Source organism: Notamacropus eugenii, chromosome 1 (genome assembly GCF_028372415.1).
Source record: "Notamacropus eugenii isolate mMacEug1 chromosome 1, mMacEug1.pri_v2, whole genome shotgun sequence".
NCBI lineage: Eukaryota > Metazoa > Chordata > Mammalia > Diprotodontia > Macropodidae > Notamacropus > Notamacropus eugenii.
In genome coordinates, this window is record NC_092872.1 from 458,598,423 (window position 1) to 458,614,345 (window position 15,923).

Below are 15,923 nucleotides of genomic sequence, written 5' to 3' on the forward strand. Positions count from 1 at the left end.
ACCAAAATTCTAAAGATCAAACTGGTCTCTAACGAAGAAAGCCCCAATGTAACCCTTACTAGAGGTGAGAGGTTGAGTTTTCAGACTTTCTCAATATAACAATCAGTTGTACTTTTTTTCTTTCTAAAACTTGTTCCCCTTTCTGGAACAGGAAAAGGAGCGATACTTGGGATAAGTATCACGGTGTAAAAAAAAAGCCCAGAAAATATCAATAGAAATGGATTTTGAAAAGAAAATTCATGTCTGTGAGAAATACTATTTTACCTCCCCCCCCAAAAATAAGAGAAATAGTAATCAGGGAACTAAGAATTGTATAAGTTTATTAAATGATCACTTGATCCAAACTACTAAAGGAGAAATGTCTAGGTTTTTTTTTTAAAGGGAAAATTACTAAGACTAGGCTTCTGCTCAGATTTACCCATGTCTACCAGCATTAGATCTCAATCCTATATTACTTAAAATAGATATTCATAAAACTATTTTACAGTTTGCACTGTTCTGGTTACAAAATAGCTTCTACTTTTCTAGGACAAAATTTCATTTTGTTTAGCCAAGAATTCATTAAAGAAGCTATAAATAACCTCCTTTAAATATTTAGTCATGAATAGAGGGTGGACTGGCATTGATGACTTATTTTAGTACTAATGCAGCATGAGTTTTAAAAGGACACATTTTTGCCTGCATCAAGCTAATGAGTAACACTTACAATATAATTTTCAATATATTTAAAATTAATTTCTGTTCATTTTAGATAGCTGTGTTAAAAGCAAATATTTTACTTCAGTTATTTACTACTAGAAAAGTAACCTCAGAAAAGAAAAATATTTAGAATATCAGACCATCAGAATTCCTTCAAGAGAATCTCTTCAGGCCTTTAGTCAATTCTTCTGTTTCCCAACATATTACCCCAATGAACAGTTATTAGAAATTACATGCATCAGGGAAGAAAAGTGACTGGAACTGAAAGAACTTTGAGTAGACACTGTATATTATATACAGTGGATATGCGAACAATAGGTTTTCAATATTTATCCACAAGTTGCAAAATAAGATTTAGAGCCCAAAGGTTTCATAATTTTTTTACTTGAAAAATTGTATTTTACAAAATACCATTTTTCCCATCAAAGAAACTTCCCTCTAGAGTATGTAAACAGTTTTTCTGCCTCAAAGATTGTTATATTATAAGAGAAATTACTAGAAGGGGAAAAAGATACAAATTTTGAAACAGTCACCTATTTCCAAAACCTACAATGTAGATACAAAACTGTCTTTAAAATGCTAAAGCAAGTAATGAAATATAATTGTTGAATCCATTTGAAATTTTTAAAGTTTCTTTAAAATGGTCCATATGGTATGTAGAACATCACAGCTGGTACAAAACTGCTTGTACTTAAGTTGAAACACAAAAACAATGCATGTGAACAGTACTCTTTGAAAAATAATTCCAAATGCTGCTACTGCATCATGAAGCAAACATAGACAAAGGTACTGACAGCATACAGAGAAATTAACAAAATAAAGTAAATATTCAAGTATTCAAACATTTATTTTTCATCTTTTTAAATACCACTGATAAAGAAGAAAAAAGAATTTGCTGCCAAAATAACATAGGATGCATTACTCCTAACTACACGTAAGTCACATTCATTACAAACTGCAAAACTGTGCTTTAAGATGCAAATTTTCATTTTCTAGGCAGGCCTAGTTTCTCTGTTGCAATCTGGCAGCTTTGAATTTTGAAATCCGTTTTGTAGTTTCTTCTGATACTTCTGACATAACTTCTTTTCGCTCAGGTATGGTTGGTAATGCAGGATGCACAGTGCCTGGGTGTGGTATTATAGGAGATAAAAGTTCTTTTTCTATTACAGTTCCAGAAAAAGCCTACAAGGGGGAAAAAAATCAAGATGAAACAACAAAATGCAAATGTATATGTCCTTAAGGGCTATAGTCTTTTAATCAAATTAATTATTTTAATCAAAAGAACTACCTTTAAAAAAATCAATGGCAATTTAACATATATAGTCAAAATTTTAATTAAGCTTAAAATAGAATTCTTTGAACAAGTTTTGTGTAAGTATTCTTAAAAACATCATCTTTAAACAGTACTCAACTATAAATTGCCTTTTATAAAACTGAGGCTACACACAATTTAACACTAACACACGTAATGAAGTTTCATCTTGCAGGTACAAAAATGTATTTTTGAAAAATATTCGATGTTTTTAAAAATCATTTTATAACTTAATAACTTAGCATTCTCTAGAGCAATTTTGATAGAAGTTGCCAAACCACCAGTTTTGTTTCCTTTTCAACCAAAGTTGAGAAAAATTAGTTAAGCCAATTACAGAGCATACTGAAAAAGCAACACTTCAAAGGGAAGTCTAGGACTGCTTTGTGGAAAGTTCTCAAAACATACTCTTACTTTTTATGAACTTCAATTAACCAGAAGATATGAGAAAGGACCTATTTATTATAATAAAAACTTCTGAGAAATGGCCAAAATTCCACATTAAATGGATAATGAAAACTTACTTTTCAAAATATCTGCCAGAATCATGAACCAATTCAGTGTTGAATTTTGTATCTAGATGCTGCCTACTACTACTACTACTACTACTATTATTATTATTAACTACAATGGGCATTTGTATATATCTATTAATTGCCAGGCACTGATTTCTATTTGATCCTCACAACAACCCTCAGAATAGGGGATTACGCCCACTTTACAGTTAAGGAAACTTAAAGTGCCCAAAGTCACACACAGTTAGTAAATGTCTGAAGCTGAATTTGAACTCAGGTCCGCCTGACTCTGGACCCAACGTTATAACTCTGTATCACCTAGTTGCCCCAACACTATTGACTATAACAGCTCCTCACAAAAAGCAAAGCTAATAGGAATGAAATTTAAACAAGTTCCTGATTTTAGCACTATCCCAAAAATTACCAACTACTTCAAACTTCTGAATTTTTCTGTGTTTTGCAAAACACCAAAAGGAAATATTGCTTTCCATTGCTTAGAGGCTAACTTGTTAAGGTATTGTCTAAAGCATAGGTAGATCATGAGTTTAAAAACATTCCTTAAATACTTAATGTACTACTCATCCAATGCATAGTAGTAGTACGTAGACATATGAAACACCCACACATACATGTGAATTTTACAAAAGCAGACAGAAAAACATACTTCAATACTTAATGAAATTCTTAAGTGTCAGAAAAGCTGGAGCCCCTCCTACACCTAAGTATAATCTTCATGAGTGTGGTGGCCAAAAAAAGATTTCATCTGATAGTCAACCCTCTGAGGGTAAGGCTTCTATACTTGGTGAGACTGGTCTTTGAGTATCAGGATTCTTTTCAGCATCAATATATCATTTGCTAGGGCCTATCAAAGGTTAGGCTCCACTAACACAACCCTCAAGAACCTCACAGGTAAAATGAATCCTCAGAAGAGCATGTTAGTGGAGGAACACAGATCTATTCTCATATAAATATGTGATATACAGATATGTATGTATCTATGTATGTGTACATATATGTATGTGTACATTAAAGACCAATATTGATATACATGTGTTCAAGTCTTGCCCCTGACATACAGTATGAATATACACTGGCAAATAAAATAATAAAACCTTTCAGTGCCCTCAGGCAACTAAGACTATACAATATAGGTCAGCTGCTGGCAAACATAGAATGTCAAATCTAAGTTCAATGATTTTTCCATATGTCTAGGGAAAAAGAAAATCCTTAGGCAAAATGGTCTTCTGGAGTTTCTTCTTCCACACATTTTTAAACTGAAGTTTTAAATACAACTTAATAAAGGGTTCACCTATTAGTGTAGATGAAAATATGCATTGTATGCATATATATTAGTGCGCATACACACACTGCAACATACATACATATATATTGGACAAATGATACAAATGGATGAATTTGGCCCAGAACTAAAGATGAGAAGAGTGGAGTAGATAAGATAGATAGTCTCTGGGAACCTACAATGTTGATTTAATGGCCTCAAACCTTTCCCAAATACAAAGACCTATCTTTTTAATGCCAATATTCTATAAATACTATTGTATGACTGAAACTTACAAAACATTAAATACTCTAAAGCATTAAAAATGAACATTACCCAGAGGGCAACAGAGAGGAATATGGTGGGTATAAGTAGACTGTCATATGTTATAAACAAGAAATTACAAGGAGAACTGGAATAAACGTCATCACAAAAATGAGTGATCAAAAACAAAAAATGGGGGCAGGTCATATAAAAAGAGTAAAGGCATAATCTGTTGATAGTTGGTTTGCTCTAAATAATATCCTCAAAATGTCAAGAGGAATTGAGGAAGGCTCCCAGTAGTAAAATTATAAGAGAAGATAACAAGTTGTGGCGTGCACCATCAGAGGAAATACTGTCTGAAATATTAGAGATGCAAGTATTCTTGAGTTAAATGTTAAGAGAAGTAGCCTCAATCTATGAAGATATATATTTTATTAGCAATTAAAACTTTTTCAGCAACAAAAATAACATGCAACATGCTGAAGACATTTGGTACAACTGCAGGCTCAGAACATCTAAAGATATTGTTTGCAGCTAGTTCAACTCCCTTCCCCACAGTGACAGGTAAGAAAACTGAACCCAGAAAATGGAAATGACATTGCCAAGATCCTTGAACTAATGAATTTTAAAACAACTTTTCATCTGTAAGCACCTTTACAAAATTCTACTACGAAGATTTCTATTCCTTCAGATTTTCAAATATTTTAAGGTATAATTCAGAAGACAGAAGAAATTCACTGAGTTCTGAACTCTTTTTTATATGACATTTTTTAACTCAGAATTTTTATAAAGTACTACCAAAAAAGATCAAGAAAAATTTAGGCCCTATGACTACAGCTTTAAAAAAGAAAATCTTATCTCAAAAGAGGGGTTAAACAATGCCATATCTAATGGTTATGACTAGTGAGGATGTAAATGCAATGTTTAAGGTGTCATAAACAGTTATAAAAAAAACTTACAAATTTTCTTCCAAAAAAAAAAACAATAGTTAAACAGAAAAAGATTTGGAGATTGAGAATTCAGACCACCTTACAAAAGAAGGAGGTCTAACAAGACTGAGTTTTAAGGTAAGCCTTTTGTTCAGTCTAAGAATTGACACTGCAAATCAGGGCAAGTAAATCATCTATTCCTGAAAAACAAGGACAGTACCAATTTAGATTCTCCTTATCTAAGAAACATGCTGATGATTTTATATAAGGACCCTGCAATAACCAATCAAGTGTTAGATACCTCAAGTTTTCCTGACAGGGGTAACAGTTTTTTCAGTTGATTTTCTTTTTCATCCAAAGTGCCTTCACTGGCATCAGTGCAGGCAGATTCTTCGTGACTGAGGCTCCTCATCACTCCACGCCTGTCCTCAAGCTCAGCAGCACTGCTTTCACTGGTATCACTGCAAACACTATTCTCTCTGCTCCGAGACTTCAAAATTGATTTACGAGGGATGTATTCTCCATTCACAACATCAACAAAGACTCTATAATGAGAGAAAATACACACTTTAACCTACTTAAGAATATCATGACAAATTTTTTTAAAATCCTAGTTTCATAACAATTAATTTGAATTTGCTACTCCAACTTTTAAAATCCAGTAAATTTTTGTAATTATGGTTATCTGAAACTTAACAAATATCACAATAATTATGCTATCTCAAAATGTGTATTTCTTTGTTTTGGAAAGGCATAAGGCAAAATGGTATACTTTATAAATATATTCCAAATGGCAACAGCTTCATGTGTAACAATTTTAGATATTTTAAAAAAATATAAGAAATCTGACAATCTTCACCATTTTATAAACATAGATCATAAAGATCAAAATAAAATCCTTTTCTTATTTTTTTTAAACTTCAAGAGTTTCTTTTTAGCCTTCTGACAATGAGGTATATATTTTGGGGCATTGTTTCCATTTTATAGAAGAAGACATGGAAGCAAGTGATTTCCCCAAGATCACAGGATTTTAGCAAGTATCAGAAGTGGGGTCTGATCACAGGTTTGCCAGGTTCCAAGTCCCATAACTCAATCTACAGCATCACACTGCCCTCCAAACAGCCTGATAAACAAACTGCAGGAATTAACTACAATCAACTTCAACTCTAAAAACGTAACACATAATTATGTCATATACATTTAAGTTATGGTTGAAAAGTAATGATCCAATCTCATCAAAATCACAAAATATTTTCTCAAACTTAGACACAAGATTCACTCACTACATCAAATAAGAATGTTTACAAAAGTATCACCAAAGTGAGGAAGAGACCACACAATATTCTGCAACAACCTCCGAATAGAGGCTCTGGCAAATCACCAGTTCCTTCAGGAACCTTCAGAATGCTAGGCTAAATCCACCAGAGTGCGATTACACACGCCACTTTTCCTGTTATAAGCACAACTACAATAAAACAAGGAAGGGAAATCAGTCCTTTAACTATAAATCATGTACCTATAAACATCAGCAGGGGTTCTGATATTGGGTAATTCTGGAATAGAATGGCTACTGTGACCATTGCTATTCTTCCGTTTACGTTTGGCTTCTTCTTTCTTTTCACTGAATTTTAAAGTGGTATTTTTTCCAGTATTTATTCGTACCTAAACACACACACACACACACACACACACACACACACACACACACACACACACACACATCAAAACAAAATAAAAAATAACAGTATAAATTGAGATTTGTATGGAGATCCAAGGCAAGATAGGAGTTTGTAAAATGCAGTACACTATGGTAAACTACAAAGAATCATAACAGCAGCAGTGTCAATTCATATCTTCTAACACTGCATAAAATTCATGTGCTTTAACACAAAGGGTCAAAAAAATCCCTACCATGGTATTTGAGACATATAGCATATTCCTAACATAAATATATGCATTCTTTAATCTCTCCATGAGCTTAACTTCCAATTAATTTATTATTACATAAAAGCTGTAATGCTTGATCTTTTAAGTTTAACATTTAACATCATACCATTACTTTCTGTATAAATTCATGGCTTCAAAATTTATGAATTTCAAAATGGAGAAGACAGGAAAAGGAACTCACTGATCAAAAGAAATATTCAATTAGAATATTATCAGGTTTAATGCATGAAAAAATACAAGCTGTGACAAATAATTCAATTACTAAAACTCTAGAGTTTATAAAATAGAACTTTATATTTCAAAGTATTAGGAAGAATTTAAGATTAACAGATTAATAATCTCATAATCCTATTCTGGATTTATATAGAACTTTATAAATCAAAAACTACTTCCTAATCAAGCAATTCCCTGCCTAATTTTAATAGCAGGAAACAAGGAGAGGTAGAGTTAAAACTAGGAAGGCTACAAGCAAGCAAATTCAAAATTTATTTTTCTAATCAATTCCTACTTAAATTCTTTTCCATAGATTTAGTATAATTATGTTGTTTTCCTTCAGACTCTTGAACTTAGGAAACAGTTCCTGGGAGTACAGGACTGTAAAATTACCGGTTTTGATACCTTAAGAACAACATAAGCAAAGTAAATGGATCATCATTGTTTCACGTTTTATTTGGAAATATGGAAAACAAATCCAAAAGTTCAAATGGTTTCCAGGTATATTTTATTAATATTTTGCTTGGTTAAGACAATGCTTAGAGATGTTTTGTCCTAACAGAAGGTACACTAGACTTGGAAAGGGGTAACCTGCTTTCGAGTCTCAGGTCTGCAATGGAACATATGTGTGACCTTGGGCGAGTCACTTTCCCATTCTGTGTCTAAGATGCCATATCTTTATGGCGTCTTTGAGGTAAATTGAACTCAATAATTTCTAAGGTTTCTCCCAACTCGAAAACTTTAAAATTCAAATAGAAGTTTACAGATGTACTCATTTATTTCCAACTGGGAGGGGAAACATTAACTTCACCATGAAATTTTTCAGTATGTGCTAATCACACTGAGTTACTTTTATACATTAAGTAATAAAATTAGTTTAACTTAGTACAATTGAGGGAGACTCTTGCAATTTTCTAAATTCACCAATACAACTACGTAATACAAATATCTCTGACATTTTTGGTAAATCCTCTTTACAGAGATACCATTGTTACCTCTAGAGGTCTGAAGCCTCTTCAGGTCCACATAACCCCATGTTTAGTTGGAGGTAATGAACTCAATGAACCAATCAAACCAAATTATCTTTACTCTAAATGAGAAAAACTAGTCTTCTTGTTTTAGGACTCTGAACTGTATAAAAAAAATTTATCTGTAAATACAAATAAAATTACGAATTATATCATTAATATTCTACAATGAGAATAAGTAAAGTATACAAACCCTCTTAGGTTCAACGGTATGAGAAAAATATATAGTTGGTACACAATTATCTCCAACTCTTAAACCATCATCATCATCATCATCATCATCACCACCACCATCATCATCATCACCATCATCATCATCACTGTAAGAACTTGTACCATTCACTTGACCATTAGGTAACTCTGAATCTGTAATGTTCTTTTGAAAACTGCCCTGAGTAGGAGAATCTGTTACTCTGTGTTTCACAGTCACATCTGTCTTTTGATCTTCCTTCTCCTCTTCAGAAGAGGTTATATCATCTCCATTTACAAACAAAGTATCAGATTTTCTGTAGAAAAAAAGAAAAAATGATTAAAATATATACATAACAATAAGAATATATAGTAAAATTAAATACAAAAATATATATTCAAAATGTATTTATAAATATAAATAAATTTAACTACATATATATACACTTCAGCGGACTGATATCAGGTTATACCTTAAAATTCTATGTATCATTTTCTGCTTATAAGTAATCAAATGCTTAATTCTTCTAGAGACAGAATTAGACTAGTGTGAAAAAGCAACTTGGGATTATGATCAACAAATCACTAAACTTGGTATACCATCTGACCCACTGATGCTACTAGGTACTACTTAAGAGAACAAAGGAAGAGGAAAAGGGACCATGTACAAAAATATTAACAGCAGTTCTTTTTTGTGGTGATCAAGAACTGGAAACAAAGAGCATGCCCATCATTTAGAGAATGGCTGAACAAATTATGGTATATGAATGTAATGTATTTAATGTGCTTTAAGAAATAATGAAAGAGATGATTTCAGAAAAATCTGGAAAAATATGTATAAAAACAAGGAAATGAAGAGAACCAGGAAAACCAAAAATATCAACACTGTAAAGGACCAATAATCAGGATTATCAATAAAAACAAAACAGTAAAAACAAACAACTCTAAAAGACTTATTATCACTGGTCAACTCAATGACCAACCATGATTACAGAGAAACCTATGGTGAAACAAGACATCCACCTCCCGAAAGAGAGGTGATGACCTCAGGTTGCAGAATAAGATATGTTTGGGGGCATGGCCAATGTGGGAATCTTTTATGCTTAGCTATGCATATTTCACACAAGGGTTTTCTTTTTCTTTTTTTCCCCAGGAGATTGTGTTAGGGAGAGAAAAAAAGAGTTTTGTTAATTAAAAAGATTACCAAAGGGAAAAAAAATTACTAAGAGCTACAAAAATATCATGTATTGGGCATTACTGGTGGTCAATCAATTTAAAAAGCTGTTGGCTCACTAAGTACACATTTTAAATACTAAGGTTAATATTGTCCTCACCTTTGACAGACAGATGAGAGACACACACTATATAGATGAACAAATGTAAGAGAAAAATTTGAATATTAGTGAAAATAAAGTTAGTAAATAAATATAAAATGTAAAAACAAAGTGAGTGAAAATAAAGATGTTATTTTTCTCCCATTCAAGTCCAAGGAAGCTAAGGACCCCAGGTTGAGAACCGTTATACTAAAAAAATTTAAACTACATTATCAATTAATGAAAAATGCCCAAGAACACATGTACTAAAAAAAACTCCTGGATGACTTATAAAAAATCCCTACCTCATGTAGATTGTGTCCTATTTTTCAAAGAAACTAATTACTACATATATTCCATCACTTAAGCAAAATAAAGTAGGAGCTTCTGTGGTAAGAGACTTCATTTAGCACTTTGACAATTCTAAGTAAGTGCTAATGTGTTTTAAACAGCCACTTAGTAAAGTTTCTCATACATAAACACCTGACCAGATTACTAGTAGTCTATTAATTAAACAGAAGGAAAATATAGTTAAACATTTTATAGTAGCAAACCTATATTCAAAGCAATTATTCTTAAAATTCAAAGAGAAACTGCTCAATGTTGTGTGAAAAAAATTTCTATGAAACAAGGAATATCACTATGTCATATCTGGCCTACAGTCTAAGTAAAGATGGCAAGATTATCATTTTGAGGAAAAATTTGCCTCTACATACTTATTGAGTTCTCCCAAAAGATTTTCTTGTCTTTCTAGTTCATCGAGTCGAGCCCACAGTTCCTTCTCACTGAGGAAATTGCCCTCAGATTGTGGGTCATCTATAAAATCTGTTTCAAAAACATCCGAAATTTTTGGTTTTGAATGAGGTCTGTGAGCAGTTCTGTGCTTTCCTGTGGAAAAAAGATTTCTCTTTAGCTAAACAAAAGGTAACTAAAAGCAAAAAATTACATTAGCAACTATACTTTTCTCCCACACTTCCTAATTATTTTTCAAGTCTCATTTTGTTAAACACAATATCTACAGGAATCAAATAGCAAAGATATCAACTGGTTACAAAGAGTCAAAGAAAAGAGAATTTTTCCAAAGAAATGTAGCTATTCATTTAGATCAATTTTGGAACCAATCCAAATAAATTTCATTACTTAAGTACGAAACACCTTATTAGAGTTTGATAGATAAGCCAACCCTATAGCACAGAACCTTTAGAAGAGCACTATAGTGACCCTCCAATATTTTTATAAATTGCAAAGTCCTCTAAAACTAGTATAATTCATATGATGCCAATTTAAACATGGCTTCATTTCAACTAAGTTCTATCAGTTTCTGAGGAAATAACACTTTGTTCAATAAAATTATTTTAATCTTCTTTGTTTTTCTTTAACCAAATCAAGACTTTGAAGAAAATGAGAATCAAATCTAAATCTAAACTATCAGGTTTAAATACTGGATAATTCCAGTTGATCTAAAGTCAAACTTGCAAAACTACTTGCTAAATGTGAAAGAACTATCTTACATTTTATAGTCTTGCTATAGTCTGTTAATATTACTATTCTAAAACATCTTTTGGTTTGAATATTCTATTAAATAGAAATCTGAAAACAATAATGGAAATGATACTTAATTTCTTTCTCTTTATGATCTTCTCAGACTTATAAATCACCTTTGTAAGCTAATTTCTTTCTGAATTTTCACTTGTGGAGCCACATCCAAAAACAGCATGGTATAATGAAAAGAGTATTCTAGAAAGTTACTAATTATTCATAACCTATGATTCTCACTCCCAGGTATGCATATATGTGTGTATGTGTGTATATATATGTACATGTAAGTGTATACACACACACAAACACACACCAACAAGGTCAATATAAACCAAAGGGCTCCATATGTGATAAAATATTCACAATAATGCTTCTGTGGCAGCAAAAATAAATAAAATACTACAAATAAGTGCTTATTTGTTAGCAAATGGCTAAACTGTAGTAAATATAACAATAAAAATTTCTAAAAATGATTATGAAAAATTTAGACATCCATAAAGAATGAATTACATGAACTGATAAAGAATGAAGTAAGCAGAACTAAGAGAAAAAAATAAACAATAACTTCAAATAAAGAGAAATGAGGTTTTATGGGTAAAAAATGCAGCATATAAAGTTCCTGAATTGATTCGGTTTTGCCTCTTATTCTCTGAAATAGGTGGGGGAGGAAGAGTGTTGGTGAATAGGCATAGTTATGAGGAAATGCCTATTATGTGAAAAAACAGGTATCAATAATTTTTCTTTTAAATGCCTCTGCTGCCATCCATCTTTTGGCATTAAAGTCAATTAGATTATCTTCACTAAGTTGGGCATTAATATGGTAAGGCCCTGGGTTAGAGAGGGGAGGAGGAGAAGCACTAGGCTGCTTAAGGAGGTATAAATCAGCACAGGTCAGAAACACAGCAAGTTAAAGTTCTTATGCAGATTGAAGTAAGACTGAGCCCAAGAGAAGCCTCTTTACTTGTAGCCTGAGCAAGAGACAGAGAGATCCAACCTTTACTAAAATAAATAATTTTTTTTTTTTAAATCTTTTGGGGGCAGAGCCAAGATGGTGGAGTAGAAAGACACACATACGGAGGCTGACCCCACACAGCCCATAAAACACCTGTAGAGAGGGACTCTCAACAAATTCTGGAGCAGCAGAAGTGGAGAACAACAGAGTAGAGGAGATTTCCAGTCCACAGTGGCCTGAAAGGCCCACAGAAAACGTCGGTTGCCCCTGACATGGCAAAGCCCAGCCCGGAGCCCAGCCCAGGCCACATGTCCCAGCGCAATGAGACTCTAGGAGGAGGATACCTCGGGGGCGGAATCTCCAGTCGCAGCAGGCGGTCCTCAGATTCCCTCAACCCACAGGTGCCAAAGGTCAGGGGGTTTTTTCAGCTGGCCAGGAAGGGAGAAGAGCCTTCCCATAGAGCTCCAGCAGCAGGCGGCTGCACAGCAGCCTGTACAGACCGATCCACTGTTGGAGCGTAAAAACCCCTGGGGGCACTGAAGAGCTGAGTCTTACCTCAGCCCTGTGTGGAGGCCCTGAGGCAGCTGGTCTTTGTCTCACACAGCTTGACTGAATCCCAGCCCCACAGTGCCAGTTTGGCAAAACTGGAGGCCAGGTGGCTGCGGAGATTCTGGGCACAAAAATCTCTTCCTGCTTCCAGACTAGTGTGCATGCTTGATTGTGCTACCTTGGAGGAACTGAGATCTTACAGATTCCCAGAGTATACCCTACTCCTGACAAAAGACCCAAAAGTCAAGTAACTGGTTGGGAAAATGCCCAAAAAATGGAAAAAAAATAAGACCATAGAAGGTTACTTTCTTGGTGAACAGATATCTTCTCCCATCATTTCAGATGAGGAAGAACAATGCTTACCATCAGAGAAAGACATAAAAGTCAAGGATTCTATATCCCAAACATCCAAAATGAATATTCAATGGTCTCAGGCTATGGAAGAGCTCAAAAAGGATTTTGAAAATCAAGTAAGAGAGGTGGAGGAAAAACTGGGGAAGAGAAATGAGAGAGATGCAAGAAAAGCATGAAAAGCAGATCAGCACCCTGCTAAAGAAGACCCAAAAAAATGCTGAAAAAAATAACACCTTTAAAAATAGGCTAACTCAATTGGCAAAAGAGGTTCAAAAATCCAACGAGGAGAAGAATGCTTTAAAAAGCAGAATTAGCCAAATGAAAAAGGAGGTTCAAAAGTTCACTGAAGAAAATGTTTCTTTCAAAATTAGAATGGAACAGATGGAGGCTAATGACTTTATGAGAAACCAAGAAATCACAAAACAAAACCAAAAGAATGAAAAAATGAAAGATAATGTAAAATATCTCACTGGAAAAACAAATGACCTGGAAAATAGATGCAGGAGAGACAATTTAAAAATTATGGGACTACCTGAAAGCCATGATCAAAAAAAAAGCCTAGTCATCATCTTTCATGAAATTATCAAGGAAAACTGCCCTGACATTCTAGAACCAGAGTGCAAAATAAATATTGAGGGAATCCACCGATCACCTCCTGAAAGAGATGCAAAAAGAGAAACTCCTAGGAGCATTGTGGCCAAATTCCAGAGTCCCCAGGGTCAAGGAGAAAATATTGCAAGCAGCTAGAAAGAAACAATTCAAGTACTGTGGAAATACAATCAGGGTAACACAAGATCTAGCAGCTTCTACATTAAGGGATCGAAGGGCTCATGAAATATGATACTCCAGAAGTCAAAAGAACTAGGACTAAAACCAAGAATCACCTACCCAGCAAAACTGAGTATAATACTTCAGGGGGAAAAAATGGTCTTATAATGAAATAGAAGACTTTCAAGCATTCTTGATGAAAAGACCAGAGCTGAAAAGAAAATGTGACTTTCAAACACAAGAATCAAGAGAAGTATGAAAAGGTAAACAGCAAAGAGAAATCATAAGGGACTTACTAAAGTTGAACTATTTACATTCCTACATGGAAAGACAATATTTGTAACTTGAAGACTTTTTTCAGTATCTGGGTAGTTGGTGGGATTACACACACACACACACACACACACACACACACACACACACACACAGAACAGGGTGAATTGAATAAGATGAGATCATATCTTTAAAAAATGAAATTAAGGGATGAGAGAGAAATATATTGGGAGGAAAAAGGGAGAAATGGAATGGGGCAAATTATCTCTAATAAAAGAGGAGAGTAAATGACTTTTCAGTGGAAGGAAAAGTGGGGAGTGTGAGAAAAAAACATGAAGCTTACTCTCATCACATTCGACTAAAAGAAGGACTAAAATGCACACTCATTTTGGTATGAAAACCTATCTTACAATACAGGAGAGGGGGGAAGAAGGCGATAAGCAGGGTGGGGGGGGGGGGTGATGGAAAGAAGGGCAATGAGGGAGCAATTAGAAGTCAACACTCTTGGGGAGGGACAGGGTTAAAAGAGAGAGCAGAAGAAATGGGGGACAGGATAGGATGGAGGGAAATACAGTTAGTCTTACACAACACGACTACTATGGAAGTCATTTGCAAAACTACACAGATATGGCCCATATTGAATTTCTTGCCTTCCCAAAGGGAGGGAGGGAGGAAGAGAAGGTGAAACTCAAAGTTTTAGGAACAACTGTTGAGTATTGTTCTTGCAACCAGGAAATAAGAAATACAGGTAATGGGGTACAGAAAGTTATCTTGCCCTACAAGACAAAAAAGATGGGGATAAGGGAAGGGAGAGATGTAAGAAGGGAAGGCAGATTGGTGATAGGGGTAATCAGAATGCTCAGCGTTTTGGGGTGGGGAAGGGGAGAAAATCTGGAACCCAAATTTTGTGGAAATGAATGTTGAAAACTTAAATAAATAAATTTTAAAAATAAATTACAAAAAAAAAATCTTTTAAATTAAATGTTCCTGGCCTTAGAGTCAGGAAAGACCTTGATTCAAATCCTGTCTCTGATTCTTATTTTTGAGTGATCCTGGACAAGTCACTTAACTTCTCTCAGTCTGTTAATTCTGTAAAATGAGATCATCATTTACAGCACAAAATCTATGAAGCTGCTCTATGTTAAATATTCTGAAAACTTTAAAATGTTATATAAATATCAGCCACTATGATCATAACATTACATAGAATGCATGGAGAGTTTGGATAACTATCAATTGAGTTCTCTTTAGGAAAAAAAAAAGAGGCCCAAAGTTAAAAAATACTTACATACAAAAGAATTTCACTATTTTCTACAAAAGTAAACTGTAAATCTCAAATGCCCTCAACAAATCTATTAATATCATATATGATACTTCACAACATGGGAAATCATCACTTTCAAAAACAAGTGTAATACAAATACATTACTCCTCTTCAGTAAAGTAATCACTCAACATTTTCATAGTGCCTTGTAAACCTTAAAATACTTACCTCAAAACCAATTCTTTGACATAGTTAACACTATCCTCACTTTATAAATGAAATCTCAGAATGTATATGTAACACAGATTAAAACCCAAGCCTGACCCCCTATGCTACTCCTAGATATCAAGGCAGTCCTCTATGACCCATCTTGACAGAGTTTATGAGGGTACTATTATTAGCCAACCCCAAAAAATGTGTGACTCAGATAAGCAAACCTAAAAGTGAACCATATTTCATTCAATGAATAAAGGAAATGACTTTATTCTTCTCCTATGCTTGTCTATTCCTTATCCTTTCTCCCAAGGTTTAACTCAAAT

At 33.8% G+C, this 15,923-nt stretch overlaps 1 protein-coding gene across 2 annotated transcripts in view; it reads right to left on the bottom strand.

Moving 5' to 3' along the window:
* Positions 1-1,063: 1,063 nt before the first annotated feature.
* Positions 1,064-15,923, bottom strand: part of URI1 (URI1 prefoldin like chaperone) — a 61,905-nt gene continuing 47,045 nt past the window's right edge. For both annotated transcript variants that reach the window (XM_072632102.1, XM_072632101.1), the window contains 5 exons: positions 10,402-10,573; positions 8,377-8,689; positions 6,512-6,657; positions 5,297-5,540; positions 1,064-1,881 (listed from right to left, as the gene is read on the bottom strand). In XM_072632102.1, the coding sequence (XP_072488203.1) occupies positions 1,702-1,881; positions 5,297-5,540; positions 6,512-6,657; positions 8,377-8,689; positions 10,402-10,573 (1,055 nt within the window). In that variant the 3' untranslated portion in view covers positions 1,064-1,701. The remainder of the gene's footprint in view (positions 1,882-5,296; positions 5,541-6,511; positions 6,658-8,376; positions 8,690-10,401; positions 10,574-15,923) is intronic.